Source organism: Tachyglossus aculeatus, chromosome 22 (genome assembly GCF_015852505.1).
Source record: "Tachyglossus aculeatus isolate mTacAcu1 chromosome 22, mTacAcu1.pri, whole genome shotgun sequence".
NCBI lineage: Eukaryota > Metazoa > Chordata > Mammalia > Monotremata > Tachyglossidae > Tachyglossus > Tachyglossus aculeatus.
Genome location: NC_052087.1, coordinates 30,732,872 through 30,760,569, shown reverse-complemented (window position 1 = coordinate 30,760,569; position 27,698 = coordinate 30,732,872). Strand labels below are relative to the sequence as shown.

The following is a 27,698-nucleotide window of genomic DNA, read 5'->3' as shown; positions in this document are numbered from 1 at the left end:
GAAAAAGCAGATCCAGGTGCATTCGGCAGTTCTTTTTCCCTCATCCATCAAAACAAAATATTAATCTGAAAATCAAACAGACCCAAGAGCTAAAAGCCATGGAGAAAATGCACTGGAGAGGACCTTCCCAGAGAACAATGCAAACATTACCCAATATCTGCTATGTATTTAGCCTGCTTTCCATGGGTTACCAATCTCTTACTAAAGCACTCTCTCAAGATCTCACTCTCAGAAATCCTGTGATCTCTCTGGAAAGATAGTCTTTCCCTGTTCTGTTGAGAACTAATTAATCACACATTATCCCTCCGTGACAGCAGTAAGTCAAAAAGAACATATTCTACCAGAAAGGGGAGAAAATCATCTCCTCCCATCCTAGCCTTCAACATACCCTGCCTTAAACATGTGTCCTTCAGCAAGACTCCCTAAGTATGCTCTTTCTCCTCTGGAATTTAAAATTCATGTCAACATAGCTCAGGGACCCCCCTGCCTTCAATTCACAGCCTCTCAGGGCAATTAACGGTCCCCTGCCTAAGTACCAAAAGGGCCTGAGGAGGACAACTACTGTTTTTACTCTAGTACAAATGCCCCAGACCATATCAAGATTTCTGTACAATTAGTTTTTTAACTAAATAAAAAAACACAAGACAATTTCCTTTCTATTTGTAATAATGCTCAAATTGAAACAAATTGCCCCATGTGAGGCATCTTATGCATCATGACCACTTTTAATGATGGCAATGAAAAACAGTGAATAAAGACAATTTTCTGGATAATTGGAAAAAAAAGAAAAATGCTTTGGGCTTAACACTCTGGGTAATTGCCTCAGTTCCACACCTGATTTTCTAAGGAGGCATGGCCCATCAGAGGTGGAAATGTGACGTGCCATAGCCAACAAATGAGAAGCAGCATGGACTAGTGGACAGAGCACAGACCTGGGACTCAGAAGACCTGGGTTCTAATCCTGGCTTTGCCGATTGCTCTAACAATTGCTTGCTGGGTGACCTTGGGCAAGAAACTTAACTTCTCTCTTCCTCAGTTTCCTCAGCTATAAAATGTGCATTCAATACCTGTTCTCCCTCCTAAGACTGCAAGCCCCATACAGGATAGGGACTGTGTCCTACCTAATAAACTTAAAGCTACCCCCATGCTTGGAACAGTGCTTGACACATAGTAAGCACCTAACCAAGTAACATAAAAAAATTGAATCTGAAAAATAGGATATTGCCTTACAGATGTTCCTAACATTATCTCTGGGTCACTTGAAATGAAACATTCAGTTTCCAGAATAAATTAAAAAACCTGTAGATGTGCAACAGGGTGTCTTAATGGATGAACCATTCTGGGATCTTGTAATGTTTGATCTTTCTATGATGTAGTGATCGCCAATTCCATTTGATATTTTTTCCCTGGAGAAGTTGGTTACCATGAAGGCTGGGAAAATGTCTGGGCTCAGACTTTCACCTTGACTTTCCTAAATGCCATATTTGCTGAATCTGAAAACTGGAATGGTCAAGAGTGTCTACTGAGCCTATTGTGTGCAGAATTTCTGAACTAGGCACTTGGGGAAGAAGCTATAGAAGCCACAGTCAGAAAAGAAGCAGTGTGGTCTAGTGGATAGAGCATAATCCTGGGAGTCAGAAGGACCTGGGTTCTAATTCTGACTCCACCACTTGCCTGCTGTGTGACCTTGGGCAAGTCACTTCACTTCTCTATGCCTCAGTTACCTCAGGATTAAGACTGTGAGCCCCATGAGAGACACGGACTGTGTCCAGCCTGATTATCTTGTATCTATCCCAGCACTTAGTAAAGTGCCTAGCACATCATAAGTGGTAAAAAAATATCATTTAAAAAGGCTGATTCCAGCTTTCAAATTGATGGGCAGAGTTGTCCATGTAAACCAGTAGGGATTGTCTCTGTTGCTGAATTGTACTTTCCGAGTGCCAAGTACAGTGCTCTGCACACAGTAAGCACTCAATAAATACAATTGAATGAATGAACCAGTCCTATTCCTGGCTATTCCTAGATCTATTCTCAAACCAATTTGACTCCTGGCCCTCAGTCTTTCACCCGTCAATTACCTCCACTCAGATCTCCATTGTTTTCAAGCTCTCCAGTTAGTAAAAAACATACCTTTGCTCACTTGGGCAACTGACAAAAATTTCATGTGATCAGGAACAGGAATTCATTCCTTCCCAAAGGAACTAAGCACTCTCAGAAAGTGAATTTGTGCTTCTCTGGACTGGCTAATGTCTTTTGTGGCTCTCTCATCTCAGAAGAAGAACCAATATCCAATGCAGAGTTAAATCTATTCAGACTGTCATCTTCCTTCTGTTTTCCTCCATTATTTTCCCTGGCTATAGAGCAGACAAGGGGGTTATTCTAAATTCTTACAATTGTTATCCAAAAATGCCTACTCTGGGTTTGACAGAATTCCTTCAGAGGCATTGATTAACAGAAAAAATTCACAGAAGGTGAATTTATTGAGAAAAGCGAGGGTTTAATTAAAAAACCAGAAAGTTGTATAATTCAGGAGAGGGGCAGTTCATTGATTCAATCATATTCATTAAGCACTTACTGTGTGCAGAGCTCTGTATTAAGCACTTGGGAAGGTATAATTCAACAATAAACAATGACAATCCCTGCACTAAACGAGCTCACAGTCTAGGAGATGTAGTTAAGGGTCCAACCAGAGAAATATCCTTTTGGGGAACAGGAAACAAAGGACGAAAACCATCAAGGTGATCCCAAGCTACAGCTAAGAGATCATTCAGAACGTTGGAAACAATTTTCATTTGACATACTATTTGCGATGATCTCTTGGAATACATGGTTTCTCAAAATCACAATATAGGTAGAAAGCACAGCAATTACTTTAAAATACACAGCAAACAACTCACACAGGCTTAAGAGGAGTTTCTCATGGCTGAAAACAATGCTTCGGGACAAGAGTGGAGTGGAGTAGTAAGCGCTTAGTACAGTGCTCTGCACACAGTAAGTGCTCAATAAATACGATTGAATGAACATTGAACTTCTTCTGTTTGATGCTTCTTTGACAGGTGTGAAAGGAATAGCAAAATTGCCTAAAGTAGGATAAAGCAGGAATAAGAAAGTGCACTGTACAGTCCACAAAATGAATAATTCACTTCTGAATAATTACTCATATGGGGAGAAATCAAAGCCTCCTAAATTCAATATGCCAAAGCTTGATGGTAACAGTGCTTTTTTTTTTTCATTTGTGTCTTTCTGGATAGCTATCTATCCAGTTAATCTACTCTTCCGCCTCCAACCTCTTGTTCACATCCTGCTCCCTGTCTGGAACTCCCTCCCCCTTTATATCCAGAACTCTCTCATTCTTCAAAGGCCTTCTGAAATCCTTTCTCCTCCAAGATGCCCTCCCTGATTCTTTTCTAACTTCCTTATCTTATATTTCATATCCCCTCCCTAAAGCCACTTCAGCAATCCTGGTCCACTTTAGCACTTCATCTCAATTTCTCATTGTACTTACACATGCCCTATTATTTAAGCATTAACTCATGTACCTGTACCTCTTTTCCTTCTTTCTCCTACCCATAATTTATTTTCACAAATATAACCTCCCTCCCCCGAGGGTTTAGTACAGGGTTCTGCACACAGTAGACAGTCAATAAATGCTATTGACTGATCAGTCAATGCATGGATATGATCTCTGTGGCAGGCAGTCATCTTTGCTATCTGGCCTTGCTTGGTATCAATCAATAGCATTCACTGAACACTTTCTATGTACAAACTATGGTGTTAAACATCTGTGGGAGTACAACAGGGAAGTGACACTCCCTAACCGCAAGGAATTTACAGTCTAGACGGGAAGGTGGGCATGAAATTAAATTACGGATATGTACATATGTACTGTGAGCAGAGGGTGAGATGAATATCAAGTGTTTCAAAGGTACAGATCCAAGTGCATGGGGGACGCAGAAGGGAGAGAAAGAAGCAGAAAAGAGAGCTTGGCCGGGGAAGAGATGTGGAGGAGGATGTGCACACGGCCTGCCTCATAATGGTTATGTAGTGCAGGGGATTACAGATGGCCACGTACCAGTCATAGGCCATGGCCAAGAGAGGGACGATCTCAGCCCTGCCACACAAATGTTCAATAAAGAGTTGAGCCATATATCCCTTGAAGGAGATGGTTTTCCTCACAGACAGCAGATCTACGAGCATTTTGGAGGTGATGGAAGTGGAGAAGCAGGCATCGATTAAGGAGAGGTAGGTAAGGAAGAAATGCATAGGGGACCCCAGAGTCGAGCTGGAGGTTATCATTACCACAATGAGCAGATTTCCCACAAGAGTTTCAATGTACACACTGAGAAACACAATGAAGAATAACTTCTGCATATTGGGGCTCTGTGTGAGACCCAATAAAATGAATTCAGACACATTGTTTCGATTTTCCATCTCTTCAGGGTAAGGATGAGACCTGGTTTACCTGAAAATAGAATGACAGTTATAAATACCATATCGCTATGTACTATAATCTCCAACTATTTGCAGTCAATCAATAAAACCAACAGGGCTGTGAAGTAGAAGAAGGATAAGCATTACTGCTCCCATTTTGGCAGGTGTGGGCCCTGAGATTCAGAAAATTTGATTGACGTGTCCAAAATCCTGCCAGTTTTATCAGCAGCACTTATAATTCATATTAACCAGTCCAATTTAGTGTGCCTTCCATCAAATACTATGGACTTTACTTCAGATATATATGTATACACCCACACACACATATATAGCGTGGCTTAGGGGAAAAAGCACGGGCTTGGGAGCCATAGAACGTGACTTCTAATCCTGGCTCCACCACTTGCTGCTGTGTAACCTTGTGCAAGCTACTTAATGTCTCTGTGCCTGTTACCTCATCTGTAAAATGGGGATGAAGACTTTGAGCCCCACGTGGGACAACCTGATTACCCTGTATCTACCCCAGCACTTAGAACAGTGCTTGACTCATAGTAAGCGCTTAACAGAAACCATAAGTATTATATAATGTTCTGGATAGTTACAAACCTACCATCACCCTTTTCATGGCATGGACAAGTCACTGTGGAAGAAAACTAAGTTATAAAGTTATAAAGATAAAAGATAGAGAATAGAGAGCTAAATCATGATATGAGAAGTATACAAATATGCTTTCCAGTTTGGAATTATATGATCTCAAAATGACCCAAGGAGAGCAATCAAAACTATCAAAGAACCAACAAAAGAACTGTACGTTAAAGCAGACTTGCCAAAAGCGCTACTAAGATAACAAAGGGTATTACTCAAACATTTTCCAGTTTTGTGTACAGGTCAAAGTTCAAATAGTTATCTTTTTCCCCAGTATCATTTTTTGGGCACTGACAGCTGAAGACACAGCTACATCAGTGAGGTAACTCCCAGACACTTTTGATCAGAGTTCCTAAGCAGTTGGAATGAATTACACAATCAGGGCTTAGAAGTTGAGCCCAAAATATCTCATAGCAGAAGTTCCTGAGCATCAATGCTGGCTGGCAATTCTTCTTAGTGGCCTCCTGAAATCTTTGCAACATCTTCAAAACTCTGGCTCCACAGAAAGTGACTTTTTGTGGTCGTATTGGTGGCAACATTATCATTTTTGTTGAACTCCACTCTCCTGTCCACCACTATCTAGAGGCCAGCCATGCAACACCAGGAGCATGAGAGAAACTCCTCTCCTCCGCCACTCCATTTTCCCCCTTGTAGATTCACCAAGAGGAGAATCTCTATCCAGGCAACAGACTTTTCTCTTCCATCAATTCCACTCCCTCTCCACACAACTCTTTAACTTGACTGAGGAGATGTCACAGAGGAGGGAGCATATACTGCCCCTTGAGCCTTTTCCAGTTGTGTTTCCAAATAGAACAATGAACCAAAGATGCAGTACTCTATCCTGCACTTGGAACAGAGAAAACTCCCACACCGAAGTCATTGAAAGTAACACATTATTAATGTAAGACAGTCGGCTTCATCCCCTACCCAAGGGAGAATCAAGTTTATTGTCATCACAATAGCAATTGGACTGAGCCAGGAGTTTGATTATTTATTTTATTTCCAATTGGAATAGTTTCCATTCCTTCTAAAACTGGATTTTTAAATATATTCACTTATTCAACAAGTGATATTCGGCTAATATAGAGAGACAGGCATCAGCTAGGTGCCAACAGTTGAGTTAATTTAGCATGAACACCAATCTCAATCATCTACCCCAAAGCACTTTTTAACTTTAGAAAATGTGAGGACTCCTCACTGACAGTTGCAGTCTCAAATGCTAGATCCAATAACTAAAATGGACTTTAAGCTAGTTAGATGGGAATTGTGGCTGAAGAGAATCTACTTTCTAAGAACTGGGGAGAGTTGTATACTTAAGAACAATTTTCTTCAAGTATATGAAATACATCAAGGCAATGATGACCAGCAATTCACCACTTCTCTGACAAAAGATAAAAGAAAAAATAAACTAAAATTGTAGTACATAAGGGGTTATGCACGATATCAGGAAGAACTTAAGAGCACATCTTAAAGCCCAGAACTTGCATTTCCACCTTGAACACTGGGAAGAATGCAGTTTTTTTGGTATTTGTTAGGTGTCTACTATGTGTTAAACACCCTTCTAAGCACTGGGGTAGATGCAAGTGGATTATGTTGGGCCCAGTCCCTATCCCACATGGGGCTCACAGTCTAAATAGGAGGGAGAACAAAAGAACTGAGTCATGGAGAAGTTAAGTGACTTGCCCAAGGGCACACAGAAGACAAGTAGAGGAGCTGGGTTTAGAACACAAGTCCCCTGATTCCCAGGCCCATGTTCTTTCCACTAAGCCATGCTACTTCTCATGCTTTAATTGATACCTTTCTATCTGAAATGAAAGGATGAACCTTCCTGGAAGCAGGGGGATGGACTCGGTGACCGCCGGTGATCACTTCCAGTTCAGCAATAAAAAATAATCCCCTTTCAAAATTCCAACTTGCCTGTTCCCTTCCCCTTTAACAAGCAATCCTCTGCCAACTCTTTGTTTCCTCCACTTTCCCTTAGCTCCAGTGACCAAATTGTTCATTCATTCATTCATTCATTCAATCATATTTATTGAGTGCTTACTGTGTGCAGAGCACTGTACTAAGCGCTTGGGAAGTACGAGTTGGCAACATATAGAGATGGTCCCTATGAAACAGTGGGCTCACAGTCTAGAGGAGGGAGACAGAGAACAAAACAAAACATATTAACAAAATAAAATCAATAGAATAAATATGTACAAGTAAAATAAATGAATAAATGAAGTAATAAATACGTACAAACATATATACATATATACAGGTCCTGTGGGGAAGGGAAGGAGGTAAGGCGGGGGGGGGATGGAGAGGGGAAAGAGGGGGAGAGGAAGGAAGGGACTAAAAACATGGAACGCTTCACAAATTTGCATGTCATCCTTGTGCAAGGGCCATGCTAATCTTCTCCGTATCGTTCCAATTTTAGTATTGGAGCAAATTGTGTCATCATTAGCTTCTTCCTCTCTCACCCCCAACCTATCTGTACAGTAGTAGCCGTGTATCCTTGGGGACCATGCAAGGAAGGGGGAAATCAACAGAAAGTGTCAATAGAATCCTGTGGTTCTCAAGAGCAAAACCTTATTGCCACAAAGAAGAAAAATGTCTTTAGTGCATCAGCCTGTTTTTCCACTGAAGCCACTGGCATTAATTTGAAACATGCTTCCAATGTACTCAACATGATACCAGAAAGCAATTATGGTTTTATACCAATAAGGGGAAGGCCCCAGAAACAATCATTTCTTGTGGTGAGTTGGGCATTAGCAAGGCACACATTTTACCCCTCAACATCACCAGATTAGTTCGGTTCCCAGACTAAAGTCCTTAAAATGCTTCCATATCTTCTCTGAATCCCTAACTTCATTATCTTCACGCTGTACTAGGATACAGGAAACACGTCTACCAACACTGTTGTATTGTATCTCCCAAGCACTTAATACAGTCCTCGGCACAAAGTAAGCCCTCAATAAATATGATTGATTATTGATATAGTTATATATATGAATGCATAAGAGAACAAGCCCAAACAGACGTCACTTACACTTTCTGTTTGAGATTTTTTTTCTTTTTTCTTCCAATAAAATAAAATCCCAGAACCATCTTCTAGTTGCAAACATAGATGTAAGATTACCGCCACCTACAGCTCAACATGTCGAAGACTGAACTCCTTGTTTTCCCTCCCAAACCTTGCCCTCTCCCTGACTTTCCCATCTCTGTTGATGGCACTACCATCCTTCCCATCTCATAAGCCCGCAAACTTGGTGTCATCCTCGACTCCGCTCTCTCATTCACCCCTCACATCCAAGCCATCACCAAAACCTGTTAGTCTCAGCTCCGCAAAATTGCCAAGATCCGCCCTTTCCGCCCTTTCCTCTCCATCCATACCACTATCTTGCTCATTCAAGCTCTCATCCTATCCCATCTGGACTACTGCAACAGTCTTCTCTCTGATCTCTGATCTCCCATCCTCGTGTCTCTCTCCACTTCAATCCATACTTCATGCTGCTGCCCGGATTATCTTTGTCCAGAAACGCTTGGGGCATATTACTCCCCTCCTCAATAATCTCCAGTGGCTACCAATCAATCTGCGCATCAGGCAGAAACCCCTCACCCTGGTATTCAAGGCTGTCCATCACCTCACCCCCTCCTACCTCACCTCCCTTCTCTCCCTCTCCAGCCCAGCCCGCACCCTCCACTCCTCTGCCACTAATCTCCTCACCGTACCTCGTTCTCGCCTGTCCCGCCATCGACCCCCGGCCCACATCATCCCCCGGGCCTGGAATGCCCTCCCTCTGCCCATCCCCCAAGCTAGCTCTCTTCCTCCCTTCAAGGCCCTACTGAGAGCTCACCTCCTCCAGGAGGCCTTCCCAGACTGAGCCCCTTCCTTCCTCTCACCCTTGTCCCCCTCTCCATCCCCCCCATCTTACCTCCTTCCCTTCCCCACAGCACCTGTATATATGTATATATGTTTGTACATATTTATTACTCTATTTATTTTACTTGTACATATCTATTCTATTTATTTTATTTTGTTAGTATGCTTGGTTTTGTTCTCTGTCTCCCTCTTTTAGACTGTGAGCCCACTGTTGGGTAGGGACTGTCTCTATATGTTGCCAATTTGTACTTCCCAAGCGCTTAGTACAGTGCTCTGCACACAGTAAGCGCTCAATAAATACAATTGATGATGATGATGATTAGGCCTGGGTTAAGAGTCTTTGATAATCTTGATTCAGAGAGTGTCTAGGGAAATCTCTGAACAGCTTCTTAGGGACAAAACAGATTGGTGGTTTTTTATTCAACACCCTCGTTCCAGAGAGTTTTCCCTGGTCCAGGTGTTTGTTCTTCCCTATAAACTGTTGATATTTATTGAATACCAATTGTGAGATTTTCACCTCCCTCACAAGTAGAAGTTCTGTTCTTTGTTCTTATAGAGAGTCTAAATATATACTACACAATAGATAACTAGCAACCAAGTGTTTTATTTTAATTTCTCTCTGTGAAATAGGAATGGAAAAAAAATTCCTTTGTTGAGGGTAAAAAATGTACAGATTAGCTCAGGGTGCTCATATAAGAATATTAATGATGGCATTTATTAAGCGCGTACTATGTGCAAAGCACTGTTCTAAGCACTGGGGAGGTAACAAGGTAATCATGTTGTCCCACCGGGGGCTCATAGTCTTAATCCTCATTTTACAGATGAGGTAACTGAGGCATAGAGAAGTTAGGTGACTTGCCCAGAGTCACACAGCTGACAATTGGTGGACCCGGGATTTGAACCCAGGACCTCTGACTCCAAAGCCTGGGCTCTTTACCACTAAGCCATGCTGCTTCTCTGTCAGATGAAAGGCTGATTACATGATCAGTAAGAAGAAGAAGAATAACAATAGTACTTGTAAAGTGCATTTTTGTATTAAGCACTGGGGTAGATACAAGATAACAGTCAGACACGGTCTTGTCCTATTGGAGCTTAAAGACTAAGAAGAAATGAGGAGTTGAGGAAACTAGGGCACAGAGATGTTAAGTGACTTGCTCAAGGTCACACAGCAGGCAAGTGACAGAGCAATGATTAGAACTCAGGTTTTTTCACTTCCAGCCCTATGGTCTTTCTCCTAGTCCACGCTGCTGGCCTGGCTAAATTGATGAGGTCAATCAATCAATCAATAGTATTTATTGAGCGCTTACTGTGTGCAGAGCACTGTACTAAGTGCTTGGGAAGTACAAGTTGGCAACATATAGAGACAGTCCCTACCCAACAGTGGGCTCACAGTCTACAAAAGGGGGAGACAGAGAACAGAAACAAACATACTAACAAAATAAAATAAATAGAATAGATATGTACAAGTAAAATAAATAAATAAATAAAGTAATAAATATGTACAAACATATTTACATATAACTAGTCCTGGAAAAACCCAAGATATAAAGGAGAAAGAAAAGAATTCCAGCTGCCCCTTCCTGATACCAGCCCAGGGGACCCCCAAGTCCCTCCTTTCAAGTTTTTGGGTGGGAATCTGAGATTCGGAAAGCAAAGTACTCTGTCCTGATTTGTCTAGAAGCTGCCCTGGAGAAAAAAATTTAATATCTTCAAAGTTAGAAGCGCAGATTTTCAGAAACCTCTAGCAGATTTTAGTACATTTTCCCTAGATTACAAATCTCTCCCTATGGCAGTGGCTCAAGAGTTTGCTCTCAAAAACCCCATGATCTCTTTGGGAAATAGTTCTATTGAGTGCCCAGCAGACAGTTCAGCAGCTTCATCTTCAGCCTGTCTCTCCACGTTAGGTGTTCGAACATAAGGAGGAGATTCCTCTATACAACTGACAGAATTCACCCTTCTGTAGTGTCTGTCCTTTATTGGAATAGTTGGGCATATTTTTTCTCCTCCCATTACAAGAGCTATTTAAAGGAGATTCCATTTAAAGTTCGGGCACCTAATGATGAACCAAGCCCTCAGCCTCTCAAGACTACCATTGTGTCCCCCATGCGTAAAATTTGCAAAAAAAAACCAAAAAAAAACCCATCCATATCCCTAGCCATTTAGCTCTAATGTATTAGAATTATACTTAAATTACTTTTTTGTAAATGCATGATACTCCCCCCAGTGCTTCAGTGGCTGATATAAGGGAGATGCAAGAAATAAAAACATAAAATGGTAAAAGTGTGAAAAAAAATTCATGGTTCTGCTCTGGGGCATTTTTGGTTTGTGATTTCTTTATGAACAGTGCTTTGTTTCTGTATAAATGGCACCCTTTACATATTGATGCTGTGGGAGGCATCCTATTAATAAATCAATCAATTGCATTTATTGAGCGCTTACTGTGTACAGAGCACTTGGGAGCATACAATATAACAGAGTTGGTAGTCTGTGTCCACAAGGGTGGGTGAAAGGTATTTGACGGACTGCTTCAGTCTGTGCTGGGGGGAATCCAAAATGCCATGCAAAGCTCAGTGTGTGATGCACAGGGGGCCCTAACTCTTTTCACACTGTACTGTTGAGTGTTTTGATCCTAACAGTGAAATAGTTTCCAACGTATTCGTGATCACGTCCAAATTATTTTTCAAGTTCTCACCTAAGAGTCCTAGTCTTTGTGGTTAAAGCATTCAGACATCTGAGAAAATTCAGAAGCTGTATGATCTGCTTAAGTCAAGCATAAGGGATAGTTGTTATTGTTCTGTTCTGCTGAATTTTTCAGCCCATCACCTCAACCTTACATGAAGTTTCCCAAGCATAATAAGTACTGTACCCAGAGATGCAGAGCTACAGGCTTCTCATGGCTCAGAGACCAGAAGTCACAACCACAGCAACCTCCATAGCCTTCCCGGAATTCTAAAATTTGTGGAAGAATCGCTGATGGTGTGTGAGTCTTTCCTGGCCTGACTGGCCCAGGGCAGGTCAAGAGAGAAGCCTCTAGAATCATCGTAATCATCGTCATCATCATCAATAGTGTTTATTGAGTGCTTACTGTATGCAGAGCACTGTTCTAAGTGCTTGGGAAAGTACAGTACTTCAGACACAATAGACAGAGTAGAGCCAGTACCTGCCCATAATGAGCTCACAGTCGATGAGAGGGAGTGAGATATTAATATAAATAGATAATTTATAATCTATAATTTATAATCTACAATTTATAGGCACGTATACAATATTTTGGGGCTGGGAGTGGGGTGAATATCAAATGCCCTTAGGTCTCGGTTCCAAATTCTTAGGTAAAACAGAAGGGAGAGAGAATAGGGAAAAAGAGGACTTAACCAGGGAAGGCCTCTTGGAGGAAATGTGACCTTAATAATGCTTTGAAGATGAAGAGAGTGATGATCTAGCAAATTTGGAAGGGGGAGGTGGATCCAAACTAGGGGGAGGATGTGGGAAAGGGGTTGGAGGTGAGATAAATAAGATCAGGACTCAGCCAGTAAGATGTACCTACTCCAATGTTTTGTATAGTGCTTGGCACTTAGTAAGAGCTTAACAAAATACCAATATTATTATTAATGAGCTCCTTAAACTATAGGGTACAGGATGGTCTGGTTTGATCTTACAGAGGTTTGAGCCTACATATCTTGCCAGGAACACTCCGACGGTATAAAAGAAGCCTTCAGTGTGGTCCCATTATGAAAGGGAGTGCCTGGCCAAACCTCCTTATAAAGACTAAGAACATTACTGTTCCAGCTTCCAATCTGCTGGCCCTAGCGAGATGCCTGGGGGCATCTTGGAGGTGGGGGAGAGGGGAGGAAATGAACTGGGCCGCAAGAAGGGAAAGTTGTCATGGTAGTGTTCCTAACTACACTAAAAGGAGACGAGATAAATGGCTTGTAGCAAGACAACCCAGCCTCCATTCAGAGATTTGGGTTTATTTATTCTTCCCCCTGTATCTGTGCCCAGAATGAGCCCAGACTTTAATGTTCATGCCCCGGATGATCTAGACCCCAAAACCAACTCCTGCCCCTTCTCAATCTCCCAGGTCAACCCTTTCATCACCCAACTGCTTGCATAAATGAAAGAATTCATTTCACTTTCCTGCTCCACAGCTTCTTCATGGCATTTTTCACCTCCACGTTTCTCACGGTGTAGATGACGGGGTTCAACATGGGGGTGACAAGAGTGTAAAATATGGCCACCATCTTGTCCACAGGGAGAGTGCACACGGGTCTCATGTACATGAAAATACATGGAAAGAAGAACAAAACGACCACGACAATGTGGGAGACACAGGTAGAAAGGGCTTTCCGTCTCCCCGCAGAACTTTGAGTCCTCAGGGAGCGCCAGATGACGACATAAGAAAAGACCAGTAAGAGAAAACTTAATGTACACATCGCCCCACTGTTGGCCATGACCAACAGACCGCGGACCTGGGTGTCGGTGCAGGCAAGCTTCAACAAAGGGAACAAGTCACAGATGAAATGATCGATCACATTGGGGCCACAGAATGGCAACTGGACCATGAAGAGGATCTGGATGGTTGCATGAAGGAAGCCTCCCGTCCAGGCCACCCCCACCAGCAGGTTGCACACGCGCTGACTCACGATGGCCGTGTAGTGCAGGGGCTTACAGATGGCCATGTAGCGGTCGTAGGCCATCGCCATGAGGAGGATGATCTCGGCACAGGCAAACAGATGTTCTGCAAAGAGCTGTGACATGCAGCCATTGAAGGAGATCGTTTTCTTCTCCTGCAGCAAATCTATAATCATCTTGGGAGCCACACAGGATGTATAGCAGGTATCTATGAAGGACAAATAGGCCAGAAAAAAGTACATGGGGGTGCCCAAAGTTTGACTGGCCTTTATGGCTATGATGATGAGCAGATTCCCCATCACGGTGACAAGATAGGATAAGAGAAAAATGACAAAGAATGTTCTCTGAATCTCCGGACTTTGGGTAAAACCCAGGAGGATGAATTCGGTCACATTATTTTTTTTCTCCTTGTTTTCTATGAAGGACATGGGTAAGAGTTGGTTTATCTGGAAAGAGAATAAAAATCTAATCCATATTGGAATCATTAGACCAAATAAGAAGACATTTGAAGGTTCGTTATTTTTGAATTTTTGACAGATTTCCAAAATAATTAGGCTAAAAGGGACCACCAGGTTTCAACTCTTCTAATTGCACAGTCACACAGCAGCATCTAAGCCTCAGCTCTGTTCAGAAGACAGGGAAGGAGAAAATTCACTTCCTATCCTTGAAGGGTTTTCCATCTAACAAGGAGGTACCACAAATATAAAAAAATATAAATGTGCATTACAATATCACTTCACATAAACTGGATCCTTTTTCATGGACCTTGTTAAGTACTTACGATATTCCGAGCGCTGTACTAAGTTTTGAGATGGACACAGTCCATGTCCCAAAATTGTCTCACAGTCTTAATCCTCATTTTACTGACATACAGAGAAGTGAAGTGACTTGCCCTAAGTCACACAGCAGGCAAATGGGGGAGCCAGTATTAGAACCCAGGTCTTTCTGACTCCCATACTCATGCTCTAGCTACTAGGCCATGCTGTGTCTCTAATCATTCAGAAATACAATCCAGATAGTCAAAAATCCAGATAATCAATAATCTGGATGGGCTAGACCTAAAGACATTCACATCACTATACGATGGTAGGTAATCAATCAAGAGTATTTGCTGCACACCTTCCTTGGACAGATCACTCTGTTAAATGCTTGGGACAGTATAAACAGATTTCTAAAGCATAATCTTCACTCTCAAGGAACGCATAGCCTAGTAGGGGGTCAGACACAAAGAACACTACAGAAAAAAAAAGAGAAAGAAAAAATGGACATCAATCAATCAAATCATATTTATTGAGTGGTTACTGTGTGCAGAGCACAATACTAAGCACTTGGGAGATTATAACACAACACAGTCAGTAGACATGTTCCTTCCCACAATGAGCTCACAATCTAGAGGATAAATACAGATCTGAAACAACAATGAACCATTTTTAAGGTGCCCAAAGACAATAGGTTATATAAGTAAAGGTGTAGCAGAGTAGTATTTCTGTCAGAAATATTCCCAGCCTTGTTTTTACTGCAACAGGGAAGAGGAAGATGGTGGCAGATATTCTACTAGTCTATAAAATGGTTGATGCATTTTTAAAGAGAGAGCGCTATCTCAGGTGAGCAAGGAAAAGATGATCCACCTAGGGAGAAACATTCCAAATTACAATTATATGATAACGGAATCAGAGTTATCAAGTGTGGTTCAGGGAAGAGATCTCAAAGTAACTGTTGATTTGTGATCTGGTTGCTCCATCTTAAGAAAGATAAAGTGGAGCTGGAGAAGAACCAGAGAAGAGCAACAGAGATGATTGGGAGGTGACGAAGCTTCCTGTGAGGAGAGAATTTAAACATTATGGTTCAAACTTGAGAGGTGGTGTGATCAGTCAATAAACTTACGAAGGCTGCAGACAAAGCAAATCTGGAATTGGTAGCCATTCATTCATTCAATCGTACTTATTGAGCTTTTACTGTGTACAGAACAGTGTACTAAGCACTTGAAAAGTCTAATTCAGCAATAAAGAGACAATCCCTGCCTATACTGGGCTTAAAGTCTAGAAGCAGGAGCAAATAACACCACATGCAGAGAAGGTGACAACCTTCAAGGCTTTGGGAGGACAATTCAAACCAAACAAAACACTTCACCCTGCAGTAATGAGCATTTCAACATCACTGTACTTTGTTTTGTTTAATGGTATTTTTTAAGCACCTACCATGTTCCAGGTCCTGTACTGAGCACTGGGGTTGGTACAATCTCATCGGATTGGACAGTCCCACACGGGGCTCAGTCCTAATCCCCATTTTACAGATGAGATAACTGAAGCCCAGAGAAGTGAAGCTACTTGCCCAAGATCACACAGCAGACATGGGGCAAGGTCAGGATTATAACCCAGGTCCTCTGACTCCCAGGACCGTACTCTTTCCACAGGCCAAGCTACTTCTCTGTAACTGTTCACTGTAACAGGAAGAAATGCTGGTAGAAAATGTTAGTAGTTTCAGGAGGTTTGAATTAATGTGTGGTTGTTGTTGTCTGTCTCCCCCTTCTAGACTGTGAACCCGTTGTTAGATAGGGACTGTCTCTAGATGTTGCTGGGGATATCCTCCCCAGTGCTTAGAACAGTGCTTGGCACATAGTAAGCGCTTAACAAATACCATCATTATTATTATTATTGTTATTATTAAAGGTGGGATGAGGAGCAGCATGCCGTAGTGGATAGAGCCCAGGCTTGGGAGTCAGAGGTCATGGGTTCTAATTCTGGATCTGCCACTTCTCTGCAGTGGGACCTTGGGCAAGTCACTTCTCTGGGCCTCAGTTACCTCATCTTTAAAATAGGGATTGAAACTGTGAGCCCCATGTGGGAGAGGAACTATGTTGAGTGCGTACTCTGTGCCAAGCACTGTTCTAAGCACTGGGGAAGATACAAGCAAATCGTCTTGGACCCAGTCCCTGTTCCAAGTAGGGTTCACACTCTCAATCCCCATTTTACAGATGAGGTAACTGTATGTTAGAGCTGGCCCAGTGCACATCCATTCAGACAAATAGCAATAATATTCACACTTTAACAATAGAAGACAAGAGCATTGCATTGATTAAAGACAAAGAAAAAATTGTAGTTATTTTTGAGAAATAAAAACCAAACATAACCCAATATTGAAATCTTACGTTTGCTGCATTCTGAAAGTAGATTATGTCCTGTGTCTGCGTTGGCTTTTCTTCCCAGCTCTGACTCTCTCAGGTACTGCACAACTTCAGATTGCAAAGCACCAGTCCACCTTCAGGATAGAAAGTCAAGATCAGAACTGAATGCAGGCACTGACTTCAAAGAACGTTGTGTCCTAAGTGGACCTAAGTGTCGCCTGTATCCAATTGTTTCCTGCAGGTCTGATCAGAACTTGGTACTGTCCTCAGAAAACAGAAGGAAGCTTGCCCTGCTATTTGGACTTAAAACTCTGCTACCATGGCAAGCTCAGTCTGCTTTTTGTCACCATCAGCTCTCTAACCAACTCCACACAACAGATTTTTATCAAAGTTCAAAGACCTAGTTAAGTACCAATTTTCACTCTCTCAGTGGAATGACTAATCTCCCCTGTTAAGAACATTTGCCAAAGTGTATCTACACTGGGCTTTATTTTGGTCAAATGTTTGAGGAAACGTTTATGTCCCTCCTGCATCTGACCCTTTTATGACTTGCTAGGTAGGGCTTAATTTGTCCCAGGAGGAGAACTGAATGCCAAAATCTCTCCCTTTGTGGAAGCAGCACCCTGAGAGGAGGCGGGGCCTAGAGTTCAGGTGGAGAGGGATGGGGATGATGGACTCCCATAGGCAGAATTCATGCCCAGAAGTACCTGCAGAAGGGCAGATCTTCTAGACTGGAAGTTCGTGTCTTCCAACTCTGTTCTATTGTACTCTCCCAAGAGCTTAGTGCAGTGCTCTGCAAAGACTAAGCACTCAATAAATATCATCGATTGACCCAAGACAGCAAATTCAGTTATTTGAAAAATTCTGTTAAGAAAGGCAGTTATTATGAAAGTGGGTATTTGAATGCTTTTAACATCTTGCTTTAATTAGCTCAGGACACTTATTCTCGGTACTTGTTTGGGAGGCAGAGCTGGGTCACCGCTACCTCCATTTTACAAGTAACTTGAGCAAGATTCTGACACTAGTCCCATGAAACAAAAGTTCAAGTTTCCTCTTTCTGGTAAATGATTCTTCTTTCTGTTCTCTTTCCGATTCATGAAACTCTAGCTATATAGAGAGTTATCATTCATACTCAAAGGCCATTATGATTACGATGATTATTAGTAGTCAGTTCACATAGCTCCTGGAAGTGAGAGGATTTGTTCCAGCCGTTTTTCAAGTGTGTAACTCCACTCTCTAGAGAAATGCACAACAAATCACAATTGGGATGGCAGAATCCTGTCAGCTTTACAGCTGTTGACTTAGCCTCTTATGGGCTACCACTGGAATCAATATTCAATCGACAGTGATAGTCAAGTGAACACAAATGACAGAAATAGCCAAGAATGTTCTCATGTCCATGCATAAGGGGAGTGGAGGAGAAAGTCATTCATTCATTCATTTGTATTTATTGAGCACTTACTATGTGAAGAGCACCATACTAAGAACTTGGGAGAGCACAATATAACAATGTTTCCCTTATGTACGTACAGGGTGTGCATGTGTCCTGAGGTGACCCTGGGATACCGGCCATCTCAAGGTCAAAATCTATCTTGTGACCACCTGAGCCAGCAGGTGGAACTCGGAAGTGAGGGTGGGATCCCGCCCCCACAACCAAATCTGCTAGATTGAAAGCCCAAGCCGGGAATACAGAAGGTGTCCCTCACCCCCGTGCCAATCAAATTAGGTGTGGAGGAGAGGGGAGGGGAGAGATTGGATAGATTGAGGCTGGAAGCTGGATTGGCCTAGAGGCACAGGTGATAAATACCTGTAGCCTCTAACCTTTTGGAGTCAGAACACCAAGACATGCAGCAGCGGGAGGAGCGGCTGCAGCAGCAGCAACCCAGGTGTCTTCCTCTGTCCAGGTGGCCAGATGCCCTCTCTGCAACCAGAACCAACCCCCCTCCCCTCCTTCCTCTCCCACTCCTCCCCCCATCCCCCAGCCTTACCTCCTTTCCTTCCCCACACCACCTGTATATATGTATATATGTTTGCACATATTTATTACTCTATTTATTTATTTTACTTGTACATATTTATTCTATTTATTTTATTCTGTTAATATGTTTTGTTTTGTTGTCTGTCTCCTCCTTCTAGACTGTGAGCCCGCTGTTGGGTCTCTATATGTTGCCAACTTGTACTTCCCAAGCGCTTAGAACAGTGCTCTGCACACAGTAAGCGCTCAATGAATACGATTGACGATGATGATGATGATGATCCTTGGGGACCATGCAAGGAAGGGGGAAATCAACAGAAAGTGTCAATAGAATCCTGTGGTTCTCAAGAGCAAAACCTTATTGCCACGAAGAAGAAAAATGCCTTTGGTGCATCAGCCTCTTTTTCCACTGAAGCCACTGGCATTAATTTGAAACATGCTTCCACTGTACTCAGCATGATACCAGAAAGTAGATATGGTTTTATGCCAATAAGGGGAAGGCCCCAGAAACGATCATTTCTTGTGGTGAGTTGGGCATTAGCAAGGCACACATTTTACCCCTCAACATCACCAGATTAGTTCGGTTCCCAGACTAAAGTCCTTAAAATGCTTCCGTATCTTCTCTGAATCCCTAACTTCATTATCTTCATGCTGTACTAGGATACAGGAAACACGTCTACCAACACTGTTGTATTGTATCTCCCAAGCACTAATACAGTCCTCGGCACAAAGTAAGCCCTCAATAAATATGATTGATTATTGATATAGTTATATATACGAATGCATAAGAGAACAAGCCCAAACAGACGTCACCTACACTTTCTGTTTGAGATTTTTTTTCTTTTTTCTTCCAATAAAATAAAATCCCAGAACGGTCTTCTAGTTGCAAGCATAGATGTGAGATTAGGACTGGGATAAGAGTCTTTGATAATCTTGATTCAGAGAGTGTCTAGGGAAATCTCTGAACAGCTTCTTAGGGGCAAAACGGATTGGTGGTTTTTTATTCAACACCCTCCTTCCAGAGAGCTTTCCCTAGTCCAGGTGTTTGTTCTTCCCCTATAAATTATTGATATTTATTGAGTACCAATTGTGAGATTTTCACCTCCCTCACAAGTAGAAGTTCTGTTCTTTGCTTTTATAGAGAGTCTAAATATATACTACACAATAGATAACTAAGAACCAAGTGTTTTATTTTAATTTCTCTCTGTGAAATAGGAATGGAAAAAAACTTCCTTTGTTGAGGGTAAAAAATGTACAGATTAGCTCAGTTAGGGTGCTCATATAATAATAATAATGATGGCATTTATTAAGTGTGTACTATGTGCAAAGCAATGTTCTAAGCACTGGGGAGGTTACAAGGTGATCATGTTGTCCCACGGGGGGCTCATAGTCTTAATCCCCATTTTACAGATAAGGTAACTGAGGCATAGAGAAAATAAGTGACTTGCCCAGAGTCACACAGCTGACAATTGGTGGAGTCAGGATTTGAACCCGGGACCTCTGACTCCAAAGCCTGGGCTCTTTACCGCTGAGCCACGCTGCTTCTCTGTCAGATGAAAGGCTGATTACATGATCAAGAAGAAGAAAAGTAACAATAGCACTTGTAAAGCGCATTTTTGTACTAAGCACTGGGGTAGATACAAGATAACAGTCAGACACGGTCTTGTCCTATTGGAGCTTAAAGTCTAAGAAGAAATGAAGAGTTGAGGAAACTAGGGCACAGAGATGTTAAGTGACTTGCTCAAGGTCACACAACAGGCAAGTGACAGAGCAATGATTAGAACTCAAGTTTTTTGACTCCCAGCGACTATGGTCTTTCTCCTAGTCCACGCTGCCGGCCTGGCTAAATTGATGAGGTCCTTCAACTAGTCCTGGAAAAACCCAAGATATAATGGAGAAAGAAAAGAATTCCAGCTGCCCCTTCCTGATACCAGCCCAGGGGATCCCCCAGTCCCTCCTTTCAAGTTTTTGGGTAGGAATCTAACTGAGATTTGGAAAACAAAGTACTCTGTCCTGATTTGTCTAGAAGCTGCCCTTGAGAAAAAAATTAAATATCTTCAAAGTTAGAAGCGCAGATTTTCAGAAACCTCTAGCAGATTTTAGTACATTTTCCCTAGATTACAAATCTCTCCCTATGGCAGTGGCTCAAGAGTTTGCTCTCAAAAACCCCATGATCTCTTCGGAGATAGTTCTACTGAGTGCCCAGCAGACGGTTCAGCAGCTTCACCTTCAGCCTGTCTCTGCACATTAGGTGTTTTAACATAAGGAGGAGATTCCTCTATACAACTGACAGGATTCACCCTTCTTTAGTGTCTGTCCTTCATTGGAATAGTTGGGCATATTTTTTCTCCTCCCATTACAAGAGCTATTTAAAGGAGATTCCGTTTAAAGTTCGGGCACCTAATGATGAACCAAGCCCTCAGCCTCTGAAGACTAGCATTGTGTACCCCATGAGTAAAATTTGCAAAAAAAAAAAAAAAACATCCATATCCCTAGCCATGTAGCTCTAATGCATTAGAATTATACTTAAATTACTTTTCTGTAAATGCATGATACTTCCCCCAGTGGTTTAGTGGCTGATATAAGGGAGATGCAAGAAATAAAAACATAAAATGGTAAAAGTGTGAAAAAAAATTCATGGTTCTGCTCTGGGGCATTTTTGGTTTGTGATTTCTTTATGAACAGTGCTTTGTTTCTGTATAAATGGCACCCTTTACATATTGATGCTGTGGGAGGCATGGTTGAGAGATCCTATTAATAAATCAATCAGTTGCATTTATTGAGCGCTTACTGTGTGCAGAGCACTTGGGAGCATACAATATAACACAGTTGGTAGTCTGTGTCCACAAGGGTGGGTGAAAGGTATTTGACAGACTGCTTCAGTCTCTGCTGGGGGGAATCCAAAATGCCATGCAAAGCTCGGTGTGTGATGCACAGGGGGCCCTAACTCTTTTCACACTGTACTGTTGAGTGTTTTGATCCTAACAGTGAAATAGTTTCCAACGTATTCGTGATTATGTCCAAATTGTTTTTCAAGTTCTCACCGGAGAGTCCTAGTCTTTGTGGTTAAAGCATTCAGACATCTGAGAAAATTCAGAAGCTGTATGATCTGCTTAAGTCAAGCATAAGGGATAGTTGTTATTGTTCTGTTTTGCTGAATTTTCCAGCCCATCACCTCAACCTTACATGGAGTTTCCCAAGTGTAATAAGTACTGTACCCAGAGATGCAGAGCTACAGGCTCCTCATGGCTCAGAGACCAGAAGTCACAACCACAGCAACCTCCATAGCCTTCCCGGCATTCTAAAATTTGTGGAAGAATCACTGATGGTGTGTGAGTCTTTCCTGGCCTGACTGGCCCAGGGCAGGTCAAGAGAGAAGCCTCCAGAATCATCGTAATCATCATCATCATCATCAGTAGTGTTTATTGAGTGCTTACTGTATGCAGAGCACTGTTCTAAGTGCTTGGGAAAGTACAGTACTTCAGACTCAATAGACAGAGTAGACCCAGTACCTGCCCATAATGAGCTCACAGTTGATGAGAGGGAGTGAGATATTATAAATAGATATAAATAGATAATTTATAATCTATAATTTATAGTCTACAATTTATAGACACGTATACAATGTTTTGGGGCTGGGAGTGGGGTGAATATCAAATGCCCTTAGGTCTCGGATCCAAATTCTTAGGCAAAACAGAAGGGAGAGAGAATAGGGAAAAAGAGGACTTAACCAGGGAAGGCCTCTTGGAGGAAATGTGACCTTAATAATGCTTTGAAGATGAAGAGAGTGATGATCTAGCAAATTTTGAAGGGGGAGGTGGATCCAAACTAGGGGGAGGATGTGGGAAAGGGGTTGGAGGTGAGGTAAATAAGATCAGGACTCAGCCAGTAAGATGTACCTACTCCAATGTTTTGTATAGTGCTTGGCACTTAGTAAGCGCTTAACAAAATACCAATATTATTATTACTGAGCTCCTTAAACTATAGGGTACAGGATGGTCTGGTTTGATCCTACGGAGGTTTGAGCCTACATATCTTGCCAGGAACACTCCGATGGTATAAAAGAAGCCTTCACTGTGGTCCCGTTATGAAAGGGAGTGCCTGGCCAAACCTCCTTATAAAGACTAAGAACATTACTGTTCCAGCTTCCAATCTGCTGGCCCTAGCGAGATGCCTGGGGGCATCTTGGAGGTGGGGGAGAGGGGAGGAAATGAACTGGGCCGCAAGAAGGGACAGTTGTCATGGTAGTGTTCCTAACTACACTAAAAGGACACGAGATAAATGGCTTGTAGCAAGGCAACCCAGCCTCCATTCAGAGATTTGGGTTTATTTATTCTTCCCCCTGTATCTGTGCCCAGAATGAGCCCAGATTTTAATGTTCATGCCCCGGATGATCTAGACCCCAAAAACAACTCCTGCCCCTTCTCAATCTCCCAGGTCAACCCTTTCATCACCCAACCGCTTGCATAAATGAAAGAATTCATTTCACTTTCCTGCTCCACAGCTTCTTCATGGCATTTTTCACCTCCGCATTCCTCGCGGTGTAGATGACGGGGTTCAACATGGGGGTGACAAGAGTGTAAAATATGGCCACCATCTTGTCCACAGGGAGAGTGCACACAGGTCTCATGTACATGAAAATACATGGAAAGAAGAACAAAACGACCACGACAATGTGGGAGACACAGGTAGAGAGGGCTTTCCGTCTCCCCGCAGAACTTTGAGTCCTCAGGGAGCGCCAGATGACGACATAAGAAAAGACCAGTAGGAGAAAACTTAATGTACACAACGCCCCACTGTTGGCCACGACCAACAGACCGCGGACCTGGGTGTCAGTGCAGGCAAGCTTCAACAAAGGGAACAAGTCACAGATGAAATGATCGATCACGTTGGGGCCACAGAATGGCAACTGGACCATGAAGAGGATCTGGATGGTTGCATGAAGGAAGCCTCCCGTCCAGGCCACCCCCACCAACAGGCTGCACACGCGCTGACTCACGATGGCCGTGTAGTGCAGGGGCTTGCAGATGGCCACACAGCGGTCGTAGGCCATCGCCATGAGGAGGATGATCTCGGCACCGGCGAACAGATGTTCTGCAAAGAGCTGTGACATGCAGCCACTGAAGGAGATCGTTTTCTTCTCCTGCATCAAATCTATAATCATCTTGGGAGCCACACAGGATGTATAGCAGGTATCTATGAAGGACAAATAGGCCAGAAAAAAGTACATGGGGGTGCCCAGAGTTTGACTGGCTTTTATGGCTATGACGATGAGCAGATTCCCCATCACGGTGACAAGATAGGATAAGAGAAAAACGACAAAGAATGTTCTCTGAATCTCCGGACTTTGGGTAAAACCCAGGAGGATGAATTCGGTCACATTATTTTTTTTCTCCATGTTTTCTATGAAGGACATGGGTAAGAGTTGGTTTATCTGGAAAGAGAATAAAAATCTAATCCGTATTGGAATCATTAGACAAAATAAGAAGACATTTGAAGGTTCTCTATTTTTGAATTTTTGACAGATTTCCAAAATAATTAGGCTAAAAGGGACCACCAGGTTTCAACTCTTCTAATTGCACAGTCACACAGCAGCACTGATTATCTAAGCATCAGCTCTCTTCAGAAGACAGGGAAGGAGAAAATTCACTTCCTGTCCTTGAAGGGTTTTCCATTTAACAAGGAGGTACCACAAATATAAAAAAAAAAAATGTGCATTACGATATCACTTCACATAAACTGGATCCTTTTTTATGGACTTATGATATTCCGAGCGCTGTACTAAGCTTTGAGATATACACAGTCCATGTCCCAAAAGTGGCTCACAGTCTTAATCCTCATTTTACAGATGGGGTAACTGAGATACAGAGAAGTGAAGTGACTTACCCTAAGTCACACAGCAGGCAAGTGGGGAAGCCAGTATTAGAACCCAGGTCTTTCTGACTCCCATACTCATGCTCTAGCTACTAGGCCATGCTGCATCTCTAATCATTCAGAACTAAATACAATCCACATAGTCAAAAATCCAGATAATCAATAATCTAGATGGGCTAGATCTAAAGACATTCCCATCACTATGGTAGGTAATCAATCAATCAATCAAGAGTATTTGCTGCACACCTTCCTTGGGCAGATCACTCTGCTAAATGCTTGGGACAGTATAAACAGATTTCTAAAGCATAATCTTCACTCTCAAGGAACGCATAGCCTAGTAGGGGGTCAGACACAAAGAACACTACAGAAAAAAAAGAGAAAGAAAAAATGGACATCAATCAATCAGATCATATTTATTGAGTGGTTACTGTGTGCAGAGCACAATACTAAGCACTTGGGAGATTATAACACAACAGAGTCAGTAGACATGTTCCTTCCCACAACGAGCTCACAATCCAGAGGATAAATACAGATCTGAAATGACAATGAACCATTTTTAAGGTGCCCAAAAACACTAGGTTATGTAAGTAAAGGTGTAGCAGAGTAGTATTTCTGTCAGAAATATTCCTAGCCTTGTTTTTCCTGCAACAGGGGAGAGGAAGATGGTGGCAAATATTCTACTAGTCCATAGAATGGTTGATGCATTTTTAAAGAGAGAGCACTATCTCAGGTGAGCAAGGAAAAGGTGATCCACCTAGGGAGAAACATTCCAAATTACAATTATATGATAATGGAATCAGAGTTATCAAGCATGGTTCAGGGAAGAGATCTCAAAGTACCTGTTGACTTGTGATCTGGTTGCTCCATCTAAAGAAAGATAAAGTGAAGCTGGAGAAGAACCAGAGAAGAGCAACAGAGCTGATTGGGAGGTGACAAAGCTTCCTTGTGAGGAGAGAATTTAACATTATGGTTCAAACTTGAGAGGTGGTGTGATCAGTCAATAAACTTATGAAGGCCGCAGACAAAGCAAATCTGGAATTGGTAGTCATTCATTCATTCATTCAATCAATCGTATTTATTGAGCTTTTACTGTGTGCAGAACAGTGTACTAAGCGTACTAAGCGCTTGAAAAGCATAATTCAGCAATAAAGAGATAATCCCTGCCTATACTGGGCTTAAAGTCTAGAAGCGGGAGCAAATAACACCACATGAAGAGAAGGTGACAACCCTCAAGGCTTTAGGAGGACAGTTCAAACCAAACAAAAGAAAACACTTCACCCTGCAGTAATGAGCATTTCAACGTCACTGTACTTTGTTTTGTTTAATGGTATTTTTTAAGCACTTACCAAGTTCCAGGCCCTGTACTGAGCACTGCGGTTGGTACAATCTCATCAGATTGGACAGTCCCACATGGGGCTCAGTCTTAATCCCCATTTTACAGATGAGATAACCGAAGCCCAGAGAAGTGAAGCTACTTGCCCAAGGTCAAACAGCAGACATGGGGCAAGGTTATAATCCTTTATAACCCAGGTCCTCTGACTCTCAGGACTGTACTCTTTCCACGGGCCAAGCTACTTCTCTGTAACTGTTCACTGTAACAGGAAGAAATGCTCGTAGAAAATGTTAGTAGGTTCAGGAGGTTTGAATTAATATGTGGATGTTGTTGTCTGTCTCCCCCTTCTAGACTGTGAGCCCGTTGTTAGGTAGGGACCGTCTCTAGATGTTGTGACTTGTACTTCCCAAGTGCTTAGTACAGTGCTCTGCACACAGTAAGCACTCAATAAACACGATTGAATGAATGAATCAGAACGATATTCTGAAGGGACATAGGGATGTTGAGGGGGAGATTAGGAATGTCAGAAAGTAATAATCAATCAATCACTCATATTAATTGAGCACCTACACTTTGTGCAGAGCATTGTACTAAGTGCTTGGGAGAACACAATGCAACCAATTTGGTAAACACATTCCCTGCCGACTAGGAGCTTACAGTCTATTCGGGGAAACAGACATTAAAATAGATAAAGAAATTATGGATATGTACATAAGTGCAGGGGGACTAAAGGTCAGAGAAGCAGCTTGGCTCAGTGGAAATGGCACGGGCTTGGGAGTTAGGGGTCATGGGTTCTAATTCTGGCTCCGCCACTTGTCAGCAGTGTGACTTTGGGCAACTTACTTCACTTCTCTGTGCCTCAGTTCCCTCATCTGTAAAATGGGGATAAAGACTGTGAGCCCTATATGGGACAACCTGATGATCTTGTATCCTCCCCAGTGTTTAGAACAGTGCTTGGCACATAGTAAGTGCTTAACAAATACCATCATTATTATTATTATTATTAAAGGTGGGATGAGGAGCAGCATGCCGTAGTGGATAGAGCCCAGGCTTGGGAGTCAGAGGTCATGAGTTCTAATTCTGAATCTGCCACTTGTCTGCTGTGTGACCTTGGGCAAGTCACTTCTCTGGGCCTCAGTTACCTCATCTTTAAAATAGGGATTGAAACTGTGAGCCCCATGTGGGAGAGAGACTATGTTGAGTGCATACTATGTGCCAAGCACTGTTCTAAGCATTGGGAAAGGTACAAGCAAATCATCTTGGACCCAGTCCCTGTTCCAAGTAGGGTTCACACTCTCAATCCCCATTTTACAGATGAGGTAACTGTATGTTAGAGCCGGCCCAGGGTACATCCATTCAGACAAATAGCAATAATATTCACACTTTAACAATAGATGACAAGAGCATTGCATTGATTAAAGACAAAGAAAAAATTGTAGTTATTTTTGAGAAATAAAAACCAAACATAAGCCAATATTGAAATCTTACGTTTGCTTCATTCTGAAAGTAGATTATTTCCTGTGTCTGTGTAGGCTTTTCTTCCCAGCTCTGACTCTCTCAGGTACTGCACAACTTCAGATTGCAAAGCACCAGTCCACCTTCAGGATAGAAAGTCAAGATTAGAACTGAATGCAGGCACTGACTTCAAAGAACGTTGTGTCCTAAATGGACCCAAGTGTCACCTGTATCCAATTGTTTCCTGCAGGTCTGATCAGAACTTGGTACTGTCCTCAGAAAACAGAAGGAAGCTTGCCCTGCTATTTGGAGTCAAAACTCTGCTACCATGGCAAGCTCAGTCTGCTTTTTGTCACCATCAGCTCTCTAA

The 27,698-nt window shown here is 42.3% G+C and overlaps 2 protein-coding genes and 1 non-coding gene across 3 annotated transcripts; all 3 read right to left on the bottom strand.

Moving 5' to 3' along the window:
* Positions 1-7,409: 7,409 nt before the first annotated feature.
* On the bottom strand, positions 7,410-7,514 carry LOC119944421. The gene has a single exon (XR_005455900.1). It is a non-coding gene; the product is annotated as a U6 spliceosomal RNA (small nuclear RNA).
* A 5,545-nt stretch (positions 7,515-13,059) lies between these two features.
* Positions 13,060-13,995, bottom strand: LOC119943443 (olfactory receptor 4C12-like). Its single transcript, XM_038764424.1, has one exon. The coding sequence runs from the start codon at positions 13,993-13,995 to the stop codon at positions 13,060-13,062; it is 936 nt and encodes a 311-aa protein (XP_038620352.1).
* Positions 13,996-23,146: 9,151 nt separating this feature from the next.
* LOC119943470 (olfactory receptor 4C12-like) lies at positions 23,147-27,446 on the bottom strand. Its single transcript, XM_038764462.1, has 2 exons — positions 27,362-27,446; positions 23,147-24,100 (listed from the first exon to the last, which is right to left on the bottom strand). Exon 2 carries the CDS (start codon positions 24,080-24,082, stop codon positions 23,147-23,149), a length of 936 nt encoding a protein of 311 aa, XP_038620390.1. The 5' UTR covers positions 24,083-24,100; positions 27,362-27,446.
* Positions 27,447-27,698: the final 252 nt, after the last annotated feature.

Bases quoted from the DNA above. Each gene is read 5' to 3' on its own strand.
- LOC119943443 (XM_038764424.1), bottom strand. From the start codon at position 13,995: ATGTCCTTCATAGAAAACAAGGAGAAAAAAAATAATGTGACCGAATTC.
- LOC119943470 (XM_038764462.1), bottom strand. From the start codon at position 24,082: ATGTCCTTCATAGAAAACATGGAGAAAAAAAATAATGTGACCGAATTC.